Source organism: Haliaeetus albicilla, chromosome 24 (genome assembly GCF_947461875.1).
Source record: "Haliaeetus albicilla chromosome 24, bHalAlb1.1, whole genome shotgun sequence".
Classification (NCBI taxonomy): Eukaryota; Metazoa; Chordata; class Aves; order Accipitriformes; family Accipitridae; genus Haliaeetus; species Haliaeetus albicilla.
Window position 1 is genome coordinate 11734657 of NC_091506.1, and position 18729 is coordinate 11753385.

General features: G+C 45.6%; 1 protein-coding gene across 4 annotated transcripts in view; it reads left to right on the forward strand.

The window, feature by feature from the left end:
- GRIP2 (glutamate receptor interacting protein 2) overlaps nucleotides 1-18729 on the forward strand; it is a 291938-nt gene that overhangs the window by 227085 nt on the left and 46124 nt on the right. For 3 of the 4 annotated variants that reach the window (XM_069812126.1, XM_069812125.1, XM_069812127.1), the window contains exons 2-9: nucleotides 2329-2409; nucleotides 5615-5750; nucleotides 6557-6702; nucleotides 9555-9641; nucleotides 9937-10012; nucleotides 10570-10715; nucleotides 17654-17801; nucleotides 18520-18689. In XM_069812126.1, coding sequence (XP_069668227.1) covers nucleotides 2329-2409; nucleotides 5615-5750; nucleotides 6557-6702; nucleotides 9555-9641; nucleotides 9937-10012; nucleotides 10570-10715; nucleotides 17654-17801; nucleotides 18520-18689 — 990 coding nt within the window. The remainder of the gene's footprint in view (nucleotides 1-2328; nucleotides 2410-5614; nucleotides 5751-6556; nucleotides 6703-9554; nucleotides 9642-9936; nucleotides 10013-10569; nucleotides 10716-17653; nucleotides 17802-18519; nucleotides 18690-18729) is intronic. The other variant, XM_069812128.1, reaches the window with a different exon arrangement.

Here is an 18729-nt window from a genome sequence, read left to right on the forward strand (position 1 = left end):
TCATGCCGGGTATCCTGAGCTGCTGTTTCGGGGTTCCTCTCCCAACGTGCTGCTGCATTTGGGAAAGAAGTAAAGGGAGGTTGTAGCTGCTAGGCTGAGTGGTGTGGGCAGGGAGTAGTTGGTTCAGCATTGTCCTGCTTCTGCCCCGGGAAATGCCACCTTGCTTTGTGCTCCCAAACCATCCCTGTTGTCTGACTCTGCAGTTCTGCAAGGCATGGGGTGACAGAGAAAGAGTAAGGCAGGATATTAGGAAAAACCTTCTGGAGGGAGGAATTAAGATAAACATGGCCAGCTGTGCCAGAGATTGAAAGGTCTGAATCTTTATCACTATCAAACAGCTACTGGAGAAGAGATGGCATGGGGCTTTGCTTTTTTTTTTTAAAAAACATTGGATGCTGGAGTTAAACTGTCCCAAGTAAATTAAACTTTCGAGAATCATTAAGCCCAGAACCTTGACCCTGGCCTCCCCATCACCCAAAGAACCATTGCTATTAAAAATGCAAATTTTGTTTTCAAGCCTTCCGCTCTTAGAGTTGATGCTAGGCTGTACCAGCACCTATATGAAATCAATGGCTCACCTTGGTGCTTGCTGTAATTCTCTAGCCAAGTGCTGCTGCTTTCACTGTCAGCATTGAGTAATGCTACAAGATCTCCATGGTCAGGATAGTACTGTTTTATCCTATCTGTTCTTACCCTTATTTTTTGAAAGGCAGAGCTTCACTCCCCTGTTTCATGGAGGTCCTGGATGCTGGGGTATCAAGGTTCAATGTGTTTTGGCAGCAATGGCTTGGCATAGCTTGGTGATGGTCTAGTGCCAAGTGCTAGTTCTTGCTTCATTAGAGATCTTCAGCTTAGTGGTGATGGAAGAGCATTCAAAGTGATGCAAGAGAAGAGTCCAGGGTCTGGATATCTACATTGTCCCTCTATGGGCTGCAAAAATTTGGGCTGAAAAACTAAGTGGTGTTTATTTTTCAACTGAAAATTTTTATGCTTGAAAATGCAGATTTGAGTCAGCCAAAACTTGTCACTGAGTTTTGTCAACTTGTGAAGTTACTTCAGCTGGGGCAAAGAGAATTAAAACTAGATAATTTTTTTTTTGTTTTTTTTGAGATTACTTTAGGTGGAATCTTATTTCATTTTACTTTTAAAAAATGTTCAAGCCCTTGAGCAAAATTCCCCTTCTAGTGGTTAAGCATAACCCACGTGACTCAATTTACACCATCATTTTTCTCTTTGTGGGGAAAGTGGGCTGCCAGAAAACCGAGCATTGGTTTTGATTTCTCTGTGTATAGACCACTATCTGGAATGCGGCTGAACAAAAATCGTCATTCCCTTTGTACGCAGCAAGACAAAAACTTCTCTGTAACTTATATTTAAGTTACTTAAGAGCTGTGGACAAGAATAAATGGATATGGTTTTCAGTAACCTGTATTTATACTATCATGTACAACTTCTAAACCTTCACAGCTATTGAAAATTGGGAAAGGCAATCCAGGAATATGGTCACTGAGAATGGGAGTTATGTGATACTATATGGTTACTAGAAATTATTGATTGAAAAAGTGCCAGCTTTTTAGGAAATGCCATAAAAATTGACATTTTAGATGGATGGCAATTAAATCTGTAGAAGCGTGCTCCCTTTTCCACAAATAACCTCTATGCCATATAGGAGTCTTCCTAAAGGAGAATACAAAGATATTTAAATACTTTAAATTTAAATCTCAACTTATGCTGGATGGTGCATTTACAGTGCATAATACTATTTTCTCTTTCCTCTGACTTTTTCTTCAAATCACTTAAAAGAAGGTGCTCTCTATATTGCACAGAAGCTGGAACAGCAGCAGGAAAATGTGACTTTGAAATAATGGGATCTATAAGAATAGGCAATTTCGTTCAAGTATAGTGATTTAGTGCCCTGTTAGTGTCCTGATGTATAACTCCATTTTCAAAGACCGTAAGTTTCTTCACAAGCATAATGACAGGCTTAAAACTTGTGAGACTAATGCCACAGCTTTCTCTGTCCTCAGCTGTTCCACATAATTACAGGAGTAAGGGAATTTTGTTCTCTCCTAATGGATTAGCTCCAAGAGGAATAAATCAGATAATGTTATTGCCTTCTTGTTTCTTTCCCTCCCTCTCTAAAAAGCAAGATAGCCCATATGGCGCAGTGCAAAGCTAGGGCTGGAAGTGTTTTTTCTTGCCTACAGTCTGTGAAACGGATGTGATCCCAATTCTGGTGTCACCAGGACAAACATTTTAAAGTGCTCTGGATTTGTTGTTTGTTGCTTTTGGTACTAATTTCAGCTTCTGTGTTTGCTCTGCTCACAGACGATGGCCCTTACTCGAAGGGGAGCAAGGATTCTGGTGGGATGGACGCAGCCCTGGTCTCCAGGAGGCAAAGCATCCCAGGTAAAGGAGGCGATCAGCTCCTGTTCCAAAACATCAGGGCATTCATTACGCTTTACCTGGCTACCCCTAAAATGGGTAAAACGCCCCAAAACACCCATTTTGGTGCATCTATCAGCAAGGCTTTTGCTGGAGGGCAGAAATGGATGGTAGTAACTCATCTCAGTGAGTGGTATGTTACTGGTGCAATCACAGTCTGGTGTAGAGCTGTTTATGGTGGTTACAGGGAGCTGGGAAAGGACTGGTTCCTGTGCTGGGCTGACACCCACAAAGAGGAAAACAGCAGCAAAGGAGAGAGGGAAGAAGTGCTGCCACATTTGAACTCACTGGGCGGGGAGGGAGACGAGCAGTGCCTGGCGAGCTTGGTATTTCCCATGTGTGACTAAGTTTGTTTTGATATTTAGTCAAAACAAACAGAAACACCCCCAGGGGCTGAAGAGGGAGTGGGAAACAGTAGTACATTTGCCTCTGTTGGTGCTGGGCTTTGTCTGCCAGCGGCATACCAGCAGGTTTGGATGGGTTGCTCTGGAAAACTCATCATCTTCCTAATAAAGCCCAGGGCTTGATTTTGACTTCTGACCGTTAATGACCCAGTCACAGGTTTGGCTTAGAGTGTTGTAAGGGATGGGGAGGAAACGGGGCCCTTTTGCTATTGCTTCATCATTCAGCATTTTTTGTGGGCGATATTCTGCATTCTCTGGGGGTTTCTGCAACATGTTGCCACTGTACCGCAGCTCTGATGGAGAGAGGCTGACTCCCCGCTCACAAGAGCCAGTACGTCCAACAGCCCCAGCTCAAGACATCTCAACGGGCAGGGCAAAATTCAGGTGTGCTCTTCCTGCCCTGGGATGCTCTGAGCAGCAAAATCCAAGCATATATGCTAATAGAAGAAATCCAAGATTACTGTCATATGGCACTTAAACACTATGTCTTGAAGGACCAGATCCTGCTTAACCAGCTCACTTTTACATCTGTGTGTGTCTGTGATAGCGGCAGTAGATTTATAGAGGCATTGGTCAAAATCCCTTATTGCTTATCTTGATAGATTGACCTCAGAGACTTGCCTTTTTTCAGAGCAGTGATTTCTCCTTGAACCCATAACAATAGGTAATTGCGCTCTGGGAGTTCTCATTTTAAACACTTATCAAGGATCAAAATTAAACTCCATTGAAGAGCTAATAATCTCCCCTTGCGGCACCATCTGTGTTGATCAGTTATGTCTGTAGTTGAGAGGAAATTTGCAGGATAGTGCCGGATGGTGTTCCTTCCAGCACGGCAGGGAGGCCCCACAAAGTTTCTGGCAGCCCCTGGGATCTTAGGTTGGTGAATTGAAAACTAAGCTACTGTAGTTGGCAAGGGATCAAAACTGAGTTTAAAGAGCAGAACCATTATGGACCTGATGTTTTACAACAAGCTGCCAGTGCCACGTTAAATGGGTGCCCAGCAGTGCCTAAACACCTTCCAGACTGGCGCTAGATTGCTCGCATTAATCAAGTGCACAGATTATTCTTGGAAGTGCTTTATAAAATAGGTAGTGCCTGCAGGACTCGAAGGGAGGTGCAATTTCTGGTGTCACGGTGGCATTACACAAGGAGCAAAGTGCTGGTGATGAGGCACCACAGTGCCAAATGACACCGTGTTTTCTCCCAGTGAAAGAGGATGGAGGGGTGAAGCCCTGCACCAGCATGGATCTTCTGTGTCAATATGTTATTTAAGAGACCCTGCCTTGCTCTGGAAATCATAGTGTGCAAGAAGTTTCAAATGTTCCCTCTCCAAATACAGCATCTCATTTAAGCCTGGTGGGGTTTGCTGTGAAAACAAACTCCTGGGCCATTTGTGGAGTTGGTTTTAGTCCACAGCTGTGGGACTGCTGTTTTCTGTGCGCTGCCAATGCCCATCACCACTTTCTCCTGCAAGGCCTTGGAGAAAGGTGCCCTGTGGGAGGGAGACTGTTTTCCTCCTGTAAAGTTGTGGGAGATTTCAGTACACCAGAGATAGTGGAGGTGGATGGATCATGTTGTAGACAAATTCTGCAAAAGCTTCTTAGAAGAGGCTCTGGCAAGGCATGAAAGTCATCTGATTTGCCCCAGGACTAGTCCTCGTTTGAGCAAAGAGTGCGAGTGCCGTCATGTGGGTTAATGGGGAGCTGCCTTTTGCCGAGTCTGCAGAGCTCTTGGTCTTTCCTTGGGCCGGTGCTGGCTCTCCTGCTAACTTACTCCCCTCCTCCATCCAGAAGTTGGAATAGTTTAGGGACCCTGTTTTTGTAAAACCCAGGCATGAGCCGTAATGGGATCAAAGCTGGGATCAGGTCGGGCTTATATATAGGTGCTGGACAAACAAGAGTGTCATCTTGGACTAAAGGAAGGTAAAATGTATGCTGCCTGCAGCAAACAAAGAAGTTGTACTGGTGCAGCAGCCGTGGGGTGTGCATCCCCTAAACCTGACCCTGGCATATGGATTATGGCTTGGAGTGCATGTGGGACCAGTTATGTCGTAAAAGTGACTCACGTCTTCAATTCCAGCTGTAGATGAGGTGGGTAATATGGAGAAGTTTGACTTAGACCAGGTGCAGATGGGTAGGGAAACTGCTGGGAATGAATGAAAGTCATGCCTCTCTCTCCTTCCCCTGCTGATGGCAGGATCCCATCCCCTCCCATTATGTTCTTTATCTCCCAACTGTATTGATGTCTTGTGATATTTTTTATCACAATATTTTAAGAACCACCCTGTTCTGTCCATCCAGGCAGCTACTGCAGGTCCACAGCATCCTCCTACATGGTAACTGTGACTGCCTGACACGTAGCCCTCCTAACACCTTCCCCACTCTATAACAAACCTAGTTGCTGAGGTAGTCTCCCTGGACCATTGCAGAGATCCCATCAGCCTGGTTTTGAGTCATTCCACTGCCTCCAGCACCTTGAAACACAAGGTTTTTATTCTCTCACAAGCCTTCACTCCTCTGCCTTGTCCTGCTTGGTCCTGCCTGCCAGACCTGCATGCAGACGTTTTCTCTCCACTGCTGTGGGTCCACCAGGACACCCTTCTGTTTCACAACTTAATTTTAAATAGACTGAAGCTTTCTCTTCATGCTAATTGTACAAGTCATCCCAGGTCTGCTCTCCCACCACCTGTAGGAAAAGGGTGTCCTTGGGATTGGGAGGAATGTGCCTTCCATTGAAATGTTTTGTCTTTATCCCTGATCTTTCAGAGGAGTTCAGAGGGGTCACCATCGTGGAGCTGATTAAGAAGGAAGGAAGTACCCTTGGGTTAACCATTTCAGGTGGCACAGACAAAGATGGGAAGCCAAGAGTCTCCAATCTGAGGCCAGGAGGACTGGCTGCAAGGTGAGAAATGGAAATGGGGTGCAGAGAGCACAGTAAAACTGGAGAGGAATAGTTGCATGTTCTAGCTACTGAATGAATATAGCTGTAATTAAAATAGTTGGCACCTGACTCCCTTTTTTAAAGTGCCCCAGAATGCAAAGTTGTTGCTTCAGTAAGTAGAACGTCTTCTATTGTGAGTTATTTCCCATGCTCTGTGCAATTTTGCTCTGAAATTTTGTATAGGGATATTTGGGATTCTGTGAAATTAGGCAGCCTTGTCAGGAGAGCTGCATGGTACAATACATCTTGATCAAGTTAAGTGGTTTAATATTGTATCTGTTCTGAATACTGAGTGTGTAAGTAACGTTATTGGCTCAGAAAAGGAATGGGAAAAAGAAAGGCTCCAAGAAGCAGAGAAAGGGAAGGAGTAATTGAACAAGTTTGCAGAAAACAGGCAAAAAGAAAGATGTTTTCTTTTTCCCTGCTGGAATTTTTTTTTTCAGACAGCTTTTGGTGTGCTTCTCTTTGACTGATTGCTCTACATGAATGGGAACTGAGCAACAAAAAGAGAGGTTGTGAACACATAGACTGTGATTGTTGCTATATGTACACATCTGAATGCTTGCCACTGGGAAAGACAGATGGCTTTGATTTTAGCACTTCCTTCTGGTAGCAGGCACACATAATCAGACAGCTAAGATCAGCTCAGCTTTGGTGGCTTGTTCAGAAAGTCCTCCAGTGACCAAAGGTTTCCCAGGCATGTCCAGGCTGAGTGTAGCAGAGACTTTGTGCTACCACTGCTTTTTTTTTTTTCCCTTTATTTGCAGAAGTGACCAGCTGAACGTCGGAGATTACATCAAGTCGGTGAATGGCATTAACCTGACCAAGCTGCGGCATGACGAGATCATAAGCCTGCTGAAAAACGTGGGCGAAAGGGTAGTGCTGGAAGTAGAGTACGAGCTTCCGCCAGCCGGTGGGTGCATCTCTGATAACGCTACTCTCTTTTCTTGGCTGCTTTTTGTCCTGGGGTACAGCTGGGCTTGCTTGTGCATTAGCCGTCGTGGCCAAGGCAGTATCCAGGGGCATTTTGACGTTCTGCCTTCATCTGCTCGCAGCGCCGCGGTGGATGCTGCAGAGCTGTGTGCAGTCAGAGCAGAGCGCTTTTTCCAGCACAGTGGGTGCCTGTTCATGCACACCGGCGGGAGATGGCTGATTAGGTCTGTCTTGCCTCGGAGTGACTCGGTTGCACAGGCCAATCTGCCTCCTGATGCTGCTTCAGCTTGTTTTTCTTTTTCCCTTTTGGAGTGTGGCTACGGGAGTTTTTATTCAGTCTTAAGCATGTATTGCCAGATCCTCTTTTCTGAACTGTGGCAAGTGCTGTTATTCCTCAAGTTGCTTTGAAATGTTACGTGTTTTCAGAAAGGACGCTGAAACAATCTGCTTTCCAGCTAAGGGGCCCTGGCAGAAGCTGGCAAGCCCAACTCATGTTAACAGGGCTTGTGTCCTGATGTGGGAGGCTATGTGCTGTTGCCCTCATTTGTTTGTTCTGATTAAAACAAATTCCTCAGTACAGTTTCTCATCACCGTCTTTCCATTGTGAAATGATCTCCCCAGTTATTACTCATTCAGTTACCCAAATCAATCAGAGAATGATTGGGCAGAAGAAATAGAACAACTAAAAATAAGACGACAGGAGAAACAAAACTAATGAAATCTGAACATTTTGTGCCAGATAGGAAGCTATTTTACACTTCATAGCTTTGGTATAGCTGCTGCCTTTACATGAAAAGTATTGAACATATAAATGACCGTATAAAGCCCTAAGAAAAAATATATAACCTGAATTAGCTGAACCTCTATCCATTATCCCCCTCTGTTCTGCTGTAAACGTTAGTTAGCTTTTGCATACAACCCTAGTAAACCAAACTGTGTCTCAAGTTTTCCATGTTCTCATGCACACTAGAGATGACAACTCTTAACCTTTTTCCCTAGCTGTGAGTCTGGCTGTCAGGAATCTGATAAGCTGTACTTACTAGCTAAGCAGCAGTGCCAATACTGCACGGCTCAATCAATAGCAGCAATGCAAAATGTCCTCACCTCTGAATGAGCAGGAAGAGCACACTGAAATAGTGACTTCTCTCCAATGAGATTATTGATGCTGTTTATGACTAATCCAAACAAAGAGGCACTGCAAAATACAGGGACTTGTCAATTATTGCCTTGCTCCAGTTCATTGTGGGCTTTTATCTGCAGTGAGGGTTTGTTATTGCTGTGTGCGCCTGCCTCTTTCTCTTTCTTTCTCTTTCTTTCTCTTTCCCTGGGCAAAGAGCAGAAATATAGTGCAATTCAATAACTTGTGCATGTGGGTTTGAATTTTTCTCCCCACTCTGTAATTTCCTGCTTTGGAAGAGACCTTGCAAATCCAAGTCTAGTTTTCAGGCCACTGTGTCATATCATCTCTTTCATAAATAAACCAAACCCTGCGTTAACACTAGGTTAGGTTTCCCCGCTCCCCATGGTCTTACGAAAGGCTGTTGCAGAACTTCATGCTTGGATGCTTAGACAGAAATTGGATGGTTTCTGAACTCGATTGTGGATGCTTTATACCCTTTTCTTGATGTGTGAGTATCACCCCTTAGCTGGGAGCCTTCCTGTGCCTTGAGCTTTTCCCTTCTGCAGTATTTCCAGGCTGTGTCCCTGTTAGCAGACTGCACACAGCAGCAGGAGCAAAGTGGCTGCGTGGGGGACAGTGTTTTGGGCATTTATTTGGCCTCACTGTATCCTGGTCCCCAGGGCTGCTGGCCTGCAAGGTGGTACCATGCTGCCACTGTACGTTTTTGAGGTTAGTTTAAGGGCTAGTTTAACCCTAATTTGGGTGCAGGTTGCTAGCCCTCAGGGTGCTTGGCAGTGACGACCAATGTGGTCAGTGAGGACAGTGGGGAGATTTGCTTCGAAAACCCCACTCCTAAGCCAAGGGGAAACACTAGTGCGGACGTGCCTAGGGGAGCCTTCAGCTCCAATCTGCCAGGTTGAAGACAAGCTCTTAGTCTTTTTTCTGATTATCCTTGTGGCCATTCGTTGCCCTTGGTTTGAAGATTAGGAATTGATCTTTTCAGAGTGGACCAAGTTGAAATGCCATCTGGAGTTCTGGTTGGAGAAGACTAGGAAATTGTCCCATATTTACTGCAGCAGTTCAATAAATCATTAAATAGCAGGGGATGGCAAGGGACAGAAACAGTTTCTTTCTTTTTTTCTTTACTTTTCTACATTAAATAGTACTGTGTATTTAACATAAAATTACTGAATTGCCCCTAGGATCAGTTTAAAGGATTCACTTAATCTTTTTTTAAAGTCAAAATATGAGAGGTAAGAGGAAAAAACCCCAACCTTTTGCACTGAGGATTTGGGATTTTCATTTTCTTTAAGGTCAGCCGGTGACTTGATTCCGTACTCTGCTGCTGGTTTTTTTTTAATAAGTTTCCATCTGCAGCAGAAGCTCCTGGCTTTTGAGTAATGCTGAACGCATTAAAGCCAGCTGATAAACGAGATGGTTTTACTTGAATGTCAGAGTATTAACCAAGACAAATTTGAAGGGAGATGCACAACGCTGAGCTGGTGAAATCATCCTAAAACACAATGGTTGGCTCTGAGAAAGGTTCACACGTCCAGGTTGGGCTCTTTTTGCCTCCAAACAGGGAAGCTACAATATGGGTATTGGCCTAGACTTTCATTCCAACGCCATTTGGATGAGTTTTGGTATTGTTTTGCAGGGTGGTGTGAAAAAGGTTTATCTGGGAGTAACTGGGTCTTCCTTTCTTCCTTTAGTGCCAGAGAGCAGTGCTGGCATTATTCCCAAGACCATCGAGGTGTCCCTCTACAAGGAAGGCAACAGCTTTGGCTTCGTGCTGAGAGGTTAGTAGCTTCACCAGTGAAAAACAAAGAGGGCACGAGCACTGGCAGAGGTCATTTGGGAAGAGGGAAGAGAAAAGTAAGAAGATGAATGTCATAAACCTCAGCTGAGAAGTGAAAGCATGTCCTGGAGAGCATCCTGTGCAGCCTTCAAGGACTGCCAGCTGCCTAATCCAGGGCAGTCTTTTTCCTTTCAGGCTGTGTCAGCTGTTACATGATAAATGTCTCTCCTTTCTCAGCACTCTCATTCAGACTTTCAAACCTCCAGTGACTTACGGCTTTCCTGGTTTGATTGCAGGGGGAGCCCATGAAGACTGGCACAAGTCCAGACCGCTGGTGCTCACCTACGTGAGGCCGGGTGGCCCAGCAGACAGGTAATGCTCGTGTTGCACCTCCAACGTTTGCTTTCACAAGACAGACTGGCAGTTCTCACCGTGCTCTTGGATGAGTATCCTTCTTGTCCTCCTTGCTGGTGCCCCCCCAAGGCTTCTCATGCTGGTGGCGTGGAACGACACACGTGGTGTGGGACCTGTGGTGTGCGGGGAGGATGGCTCCGGTGCTCATAGGCTGACCCACGTGTAGGTGTTATAAGGAGAAACTCCCCTTCCAGAGGCAGCCACTTAATTAAGCCTGTGCAAATGAATAGCTGATGCTGTGTTAGAAAGCAGGAGGCAGTCTATCTCGTCTCATGCCGCTAATCTAATATGATGGGCCTCGTACTATAAATAACCCAAACTATTGTCCCAAGGAGTGTTCAATTCCTGCAGGATCAAAGTAATTGACTTTTATATATATACACACACACAAACACCCACTCAATATGTAAACGTATTAAATATATATATAAAAACATATATAGAAAAGATATCTAAATATAAACAAACACATATACGTATAAACAAAACCCCCTTTTGCCTGTGGCTTCCTACAGGGAAGGGTCCTTGAAAATTGGGGACAGGCTGCTGAGCGTTGACGGGATCCCTCTGCACAGCATGACCCACGCTGACGCCATCAACATCCTGCGGCAGTGCAGCCAGGAGGCACTCTTCCAGATCGAATACGACGTGACTATCATGGGTAAGGCCAAGATGGTTGTGGTGGCATTTTCTCTGACTGCCTGGAAAGTATGTGAGACTAGACACAGTAACTAAGGTACTTGGTTTCAGTGGAAAAACTGCTGAGCAATGCGCTGCCAACGCGGGTGTAGGGGGTAGAGTTCAAAGCTGGCTTAGTTGAATGCATTTGAAATGCCCTTATCAAATGACGTGTCTTGACAGGAATGATGACTGGTTTTAGAGGAGGGGGAAAAAAGGGATTTTCTAACATAGGCAAGGAGGGCATAGGAGAAGTCGGAGTTAAAGGGGGCTGGAGTGCTCTGCCAGCACTGCAAATAACTGCTATTCAATGTGTGCAGGGGAGTGAGCTGCAAGCAGGCAGAGACTTGATGTGGCTGTGCCTTCAGTTCTGAATTTTGACCCTGCTTAATTCTGGAGCTATTCCCTTTCTTAGAAACGTTAGTTCAGATCTGCTTCTGAAATAAATGAGGGGTGATCAACTGATTGACCCCAAATAAGAGAGAATTTACTGGAGGGCAGAGGATGGGTATTTCTAAAGAGCGTTCTACAGAGTAGATATGAAGTTTGAGGGTTTAGAGGGTTGGTGGCTTTTTTTTCATTTGATTTTCAGTTTCAGGCCCTGGGAAAGGGCTTATTATTAGCTACTGTAAAGTCATTTTGAGCTGGCTTTGTGACACACAGCTGTTACTGCAGGGAGTGTCGTTAATGAATCTAAGGTTACCACAGAGTCTGAAGCTGTGTTGGTTCTGGAAGCTCATTGAGCTGTGCGTTAGATTTTGATGTTGCATATACATCTCCAGAGGGGTTTCTGCCTCCACTGGAGCCCCAGGCTGGACTAGGTTGGAGTCTTTTCCACAAACCTCGCAAACCAGTCCAGCACTTTTAAGTCTAGGATCCAGTGAGGAATAGGAGTCCGTAATATCAGGTTGTTTTCTGATTTGTCAGTGAGGAGGGAAATGAAAAGGATCTGCAGCTGAGAGAGTTTAATACCACACCACCCCCAAGGAAAGAGAGCTGAGAACGCCAGAACTCGCTCCACGCAATGTGCAAGAGTGTTGTACCAGGATAAGGGAGCTACTCGTGCCAGCCCTGAGGGCTTTCGGCTTCCTTTTGCGTCTCCTTCCCCCAGGCTTTCCCCTTCCTTTCAGCAGAAACTCCACAAGCGTGGACATACGGGATCTCTCACGGGGGTGGAGGCTGCCAGGACCTGGGCAGCCATGTGCCACGCAGACACCTACTCCACTGGGAGAGTTGGAAGGAAAACCTGATGCCTCGGCAGTTGCCTGCACGCTGCCTGGCTTCTGCCGTGCTACAGGAGCAGCTTCTCTTTAGAAATTGGCTGGTATTCATGAAAAAGAGGAAACTCTTAAAAGATGGAAAACAGAAACTACCCAAACCCTATTTTCTACCTTTCTGTATGACTGTGATTGTGGTAACTCTGCGGCGGTCAGTAAGGGATGTCCGTTCCTCTCTTCACGGGCTGGCTGGGCTGGCAGCTCTGCCTGAGGAGGGGACAGGCAGAGTTAAGGAGGGATTTTGCACAGAGCTGTCAAGTCTGAACAATAGCAAACAATTAATGGTGCGTGAGAAATGGGCTTTTTGGGGGTTTTGTTGTTTGTACAGTCCCCTGGTGCCTATGTTGCAGAAAGTTGATTGTTTTAGAACCTGACTTGGAGCAAAAATAGCCATGAAGGTGTCTTGGTATTTCTTCTCGGGTAACTCTCCCACCTAAAACTGTTAGGGTTGAGTGAACAGAGAGCAATGGCAGGGTTTTATGCAGTGATTCTCCACCTTGTGTTGCTGTACAGTGGACCACAACCAGATACTTCCCAAGATGTAAAACCAGCCCCCTTCTCAGATAATTTCTGCATAGAGAGTGCTTCTCCCCAACCCTGTAAAGGGATATATTTGCCCTGCTTTCTTTTAAGGAAAGATGATGCAGAACATGTAGCTTAAAACAATCTCTGCAGACAGTTTTGCCAGGCAACAGCTAATAACTGCAATGGGAGATGAGTGTATCATCCCCAAATCAGAACTATTACAGACATTCTCTTTACCAGCCACAGGAAGATGATGAGGGAAGGGAAGAGCAGGTGTTGGAAGTAGTGTGGGGATGTTATTAGCCTGAAGAGAGCACTCTTAATTCCCATTTTGAAAACTTGGCGAAGGGGCTGGGGGGACACGTGGCCACACAGTTCACTTGATTCATTATAAGAGCTGGAGACACCACCATGAAGTGATACTTGGCCTGTTCATCCCCAGGGAAAATAAAGGTTTTTACATTGCACTAGCTCTCTGCTGCAGCTCTACATGCTGGGGTGGTGTGGGCTGACCCTCAAGGAGGGAAAGCTGTTTTTCCACATCTGCCCTTGGTGAGAGACCAAGGCTGCTGCGGGGGAGTGTTGAATCATGGCATTCCCCAGCTGGCTTCATGGTTTCCCAGCCAAAATTGTGCGCTGAGGATGAGCTGCAAGGGGCCAGCCCTGTTCTCGGTGCAAGGGACAGGGCAGCTGCTTTCCACTGCCACTGAGCATCCCCTGGCTGTTGGGCTTTCACCAGGGAGGCCAGCATAGGATGGGGCCATGGCAGGCTTTTAATCAAATGGGCTGAGATTTCTCAAGGCCACCAAAGGAATTAAATTAATCTGCCATTTCCATTTAAAAGGAGTGCGAACTGGGGAGGCACTTCCCTTGGGCATCGGGAAAATCTCTGCCCTTTGCCGATGCCAGATAAACGTTGCAATGAACAGATGCTTTCCTGTGGCAACACTCTATCTCATCAGCCTTTTCAAAGGGGGGAAAAAGAAAAAAAAAAACCCAACAAATAAACTGATCAGCCAGAAACCGGTGCCATTTGAATAGTTATTCTGTAAATAAGCTGTGTGTGTCATGACACGAGGCTGGGCTGCAAGTCTTTAGGGTTGACTCATGGAGGGGGGAAGCTCTCTGCCAGAGATGACGAATGAGCAAAGCAATTTGCTGTGTCCTTGTCCTCCGCTCCCTTCCCCTGGCTGCCCCTCCGCCCATTCATTTTTAGGCTGAAGATTTTAAGGCCTATGGGGCTCTCCTGCTGATGGATTGCAGGGCTGGTAGCATCCCACAAACGGCATCTGCTGAGCGGTGGCAGTGGGTAGGGCCTGAAGAGGGGCCCATGAAGTCAAATGCTTCCATGTGCCTGTGAAGCTGGAGGGATCACGAGCCGCTGGGCTGTGTCAGGAAGGGGGCAGCTCCCTGGTTTGCTTCTTCCTTTTTCCTTTTTCCTTTTTTCCTTTTTCCTTTTTATTTCTCCATTTTCCTTTTTCCTTTCTCCTTTTTCCTTTCTCCTTTTTCCTTTCTCCGTTTTCCTTTCTCCGTTTTCCTTTCTCCGTTTTCCTTTCTCCTTTCTCTTTCTTCCTTTCTCCTTTCCCCCTTTCCCTCCTCTCCCCCAAAATGCATTACAGCAGGAAAAAAATCATCCCTACCGGCACACCTCACTTATTCCCCAGGCAAGTGCTCATAACATTTTCCACCCTGGTTACAAAAGCCAACCTTCCTTAGGGAGGCGAGCAAAGCCAGGTGAGGCTCAAGGAAACCTGGTGCAAGAAGGAAAAAACCCCACACTATTTCCTCCAAAATAAGCTGCTGAGAGAAAGGTCCTTAAGAAAACACTTGTCATCCCCCAGCTTTGAGTGGTGGGGTAGCCAGCTCTCCTGTACCTTCAGCACTGGCGTGTCTGACTACCTGGAGCAGACTCTGTTTCCCTTGTATCTGTCGTGATAACGGTGAGTACCCCTCAAGCATATGGGTATGAGCAGGTTTTGCACAGTCCTTTGTGTCCTCCTGGCATGAGCCAGGTGGACAGAGCGATGGGATTTGCTGTACTTGAGCACGTTTCGGTAGGCTTTCCTCCTGTTTTGGTGGAGGAGGTTAGAGGGTTGATTAGACCTGTAGTGAGTCACCTGGTGGCTGCTGATTTTCCACCTGAATGTTTTGAAATGGCTAGAATTTGGGTTTGGAAGGAAAAATGCGGGCAGGATTTGGGGGCAGATGTTAACTGATTCAGGCTAGAGCTGCTGATACTGAATTTTAACAGGGTACTATCCAATTCATTTATCCTATTAATTTAGTCAATGTCACCTAAAAAGAGCAGATGTCTTCAAAAAAGTGGAAGGCTTAAGGGTTTATTTGGTTACTAAAACTATTGTTTCTGAAGATGGATGAAGATTCCCCCCAGCAATATTAGGAGATGTAAAATTATTCATTCAGCAAAGGGGAATGGGACTTCTGGACCCTGTCTGACTATCCACTAAACAAGCATGTATTTTTGGACAAGTTGTGTGACAGCTGTGCCTCAGTTTCCCAATCTGTAAAATGGTACCGTGCTCCTCTGGGAAGCACAATTCATTGCTTGCAAAACACTTTCAAACCCTTACATGAAAATCTGCACAGCCATGCAAGGCAGTGTATGTATACGGGTTTTTCTGTTCCTTGGTAACAAAACCCTAGAGAAATTATGCAAGCTGCTGTATCCGTATTAAACTTGGTGTCACTGGCCTCAGTGATCCTTGTTCTGCAACAGTGTGATTTTTGGCCCTCAGTACATGCTGAGCAGCATTTGAATTAAATATCTTGTGAATGCTGAGCCTCCAGAACAACTGCATAGACTCTCTTGGCTTGTGAGAAAGGATCTTGCTTTAAGTAAGGTGAGATTTGCTGTGAAATGCAGGAGCTGTGGATGTCTTTTCCACAGATGCTGGGTGAGGTTGCAGCTGTGCGTGATGGTGCAGAAATACCTTGTGGTGCCAAAGCAGCAATGCCAATTGACTCCCTACAGTAAGGTTATTGCACGGCCTGCCCTGGCCTCTCCGTGTTTCTTTTTAAAGTACCTTGGGTGTAATAGCCCCATGTTAATCGTGCCTCACAAATATTGCTAAATTGCAGACTCCTGACCTTTGATTTGAGCTAAATCTTTCCCTAGAATACTTAATAGATGCTTGTGGTATTTCCTCAACACATACCTCTATAAAATGGATTTGGAGCAATTCTCATTATGCCACTGGAGATGAGAATTAAAAGGGACAGTGGGGTGGCCCATGCTGTGTGCGGTAGGAGAAGGGACTGTGGGCTGGAGACAGGACTGTGATTTCCTACAGTCTTATCGATCACCTAGGTCCTGGCATGGGAGTAGGTACCCAAAGCTCGCTCTTCTCACCGTCATGCTGAGACCTCCCTGCGAAACACTTGGCAAAGCCAAGAAGCTTGGATGCTGGGTAAAACTGAGAGGAGTAGGTATTTTCTTTGCAAAGAAAGGTCTACCACTCCAGCAAGGTTTTTTTCATGATTTTTTTTTTTTCCTATCTCCTTCCCTTCAGCTGGAGGAATATAAGTCTGTGTCCCTCTTCAGAGGATATGTGCTAGACACACAGGCTGCAAAACCAGCATATAGCTGGTGTTTGCTGTTGGAAGAGATCCTCGGTCTCGTGGTGCTTCCTTTGCTAACGAAGGCTTACGTGCACCTTCCGCAGACTTTAGCTGGGCGCTTTGTGCATCTTTTGATTGAACTGGGACTGTGCTTTTTGCCAGGGCCTGCAGATCTCCCCAGTGGTCCTTTTCAACAGAGAATAAACAATGTTTTATTTGACTCCTGCATAACCTTTAACATGGCTCATTCCTCCTCCTTCCTCTCCTGGGAAAAAGGGCACTGTGAGTAGACCAGAACCTGAACATCCATTTCCAAGGGAAATTTCTGTCTCCAGAGACTCAGCATCTTCAACAAATCTCAGGAAAGACCTCGCTGCGGCTTAGCTTCTGAGATCTGCATTAATGCTCCTGTTTATCAGAGAGCAAGAATGAGCCATGCATCAAGTTTTGGAGCCAAGTGGCATCAGCATTTTTAGTGGAGCACAGCCTTGGAAGAGAAAAGCCTTACTATGAATAATTAAGGGCTGAGGAGGCATCAAGCTCTCAGAGGGCTCTGCTGGCCTTTCCTTCGAAGTGGATGACTGGGTTTCCATGAAGTGCTTTTGTGGGGAGTCAAACTACACGTGGGGTGCTGGTTGTGGGGTGTCTGGTGGTGATAACACGTTCTTGAATCCAGCCTCTTTATGATGGCTTTAGGTAATGTGGAAGCAAATGTGTGTAATAGAAGTGGAGGGAATTTCTGTCTAATCAGCCAGAGACACAGGCTTTCTTTTTCCTCCCCCTTCCTCAGAAGAGATGAATAGGTATGGTGCAGGCTTATGCTAACAGGTGCAATTTTGTAGGAGTTTCATCGTCTCACTTACAGCACCTATTAAGCTTATTGCAGAAATGCATCTTTTAAACATGAGTTACCCCTGTATTGTCTGATGGGAGAGAGGAAGCTTTTGTAAGCATGTGGGTAGGTAGCATTGTGTCTCTGATCCCACTGTCACACTAGAGGAGCTGAAACGAGCAATTGAGGTGATATTTTGAAGCTGGTACTGAAGCATACAGGAGTTGACTGACTTGTGTGCAGGTCATCAGCACACAAGACTTCTGAGTACTTCAGAAAGTGGGATCCTGTTTCTTTGTGCCTTTTTTGTTTGTTTGGGAAGAAGCCTATAACAGTGATGTCCTTCTGATCTTCCTTTTTTGTGCTTTAATACTGTTGATGTGACTGCTGCACAGCCTTTGAGCAATCTCTTCCTCGATCTTGCTATTTAACCCCAAGAAAACGGGGGGATGAGGGGGGCAAGGGCAGGTTCCCTGAGTGAATTGTTGTAATATCTCTTCACTTCATTATCGTATGTATTTTGTACGGAAGCAATCTGCTTCTTGAGTTTACTTCTTTGTTAAGTTACCACGGGATACAGATGGTAGGATGTCCAAACTACAGGTTTGCTGATAAATGTGGCAAGTCAGCACTATTGGCCAACCCCTTGCATTTAGAAATGGAAAAGGCTGAATGAGAAGTGTCTTCAGATGCTCTCTTGTTTTCCAGATACTGTAGCAAATGCTTCAGGTCCTTTACTAGTTGAAATAGCAAAGACTCCGGGCTCCACTCTAGGAATCACACTGACAACAACCATGCACCGAAACAAGCAGGTCATCGTCATCGACAAGATCAAGCCAGCCAGCGTGGTGGACAGGTACAGATCTGAACAGACTGCTCCTAGCTCTGCTTTACCTTTCTCTGCTGCTTTTTTGTCCCTTTGTTAGTTATATACCATTCTTCCCTGCCTTGCCTTGAAATGGCCATGTCCACATGTTCTTAGCACTAAGCGTGCTAAAAATATCTGACCCAACACCTGTGGACACTCCTCACCGGGAATGAATGTAACTCAGTGCATGTGAAAGCTGAGCTCTGTTTTAAAAACCTCAGATCTGACTGCCCTGGAGCTGTGGAATGGCAAAAACCTATTCTGGAAACTTCTGGCTAAAGCCTTTTCCTGATGGGCAAGTCAGCTAATCACCCTTTACATGGGGATGCAGGACAGACTGTTATGCAGCCCTAGCTGTGGTTAGTCGTGTTGCCGAGCTGAACTGCTGGCTCATAGGAGTTAACTACGCTTGCTGGATGAGCCCTCAGCCATCCAGACTAGCTATGAGCGGGCACTATTAAAAACTTAAAAGATCTTTCCCAAGCCACCAGCAGCACTGATTCAAGCATGAACCATCTTAGTTGGTATTTTGGGTAACGCTTGAACCTAAGGTTCAAATTGGAAGTAAAAAAATGAGATAGGAAAAAAAATTCACATGAATTCCAACAATAATTCACAGTTGGATTTTATATGTGTTTGCTCCCAACTGTAAGGACATGGATTTTGGCTATGTGTATAATTACCTCTTTTGCTGTTTCCTTTGCAGATGTGGTGCGTTGCACGTTGGCGACCATATTCTCTCCATTGATGGCACAAGCACAGAGCACTGCTCCTTATTAGAGGCAACTCAGCTTTTAGCTGCCACTTCGGAAAATGTCAAGCTAGAGATATTACCTGTTCACCAAAGCAGGCTGCCTTTGAAGCCTCCAGACACAGGTGTGTCCTCTGTGCAAACACTGTTGGTTGCCCTCAAAAC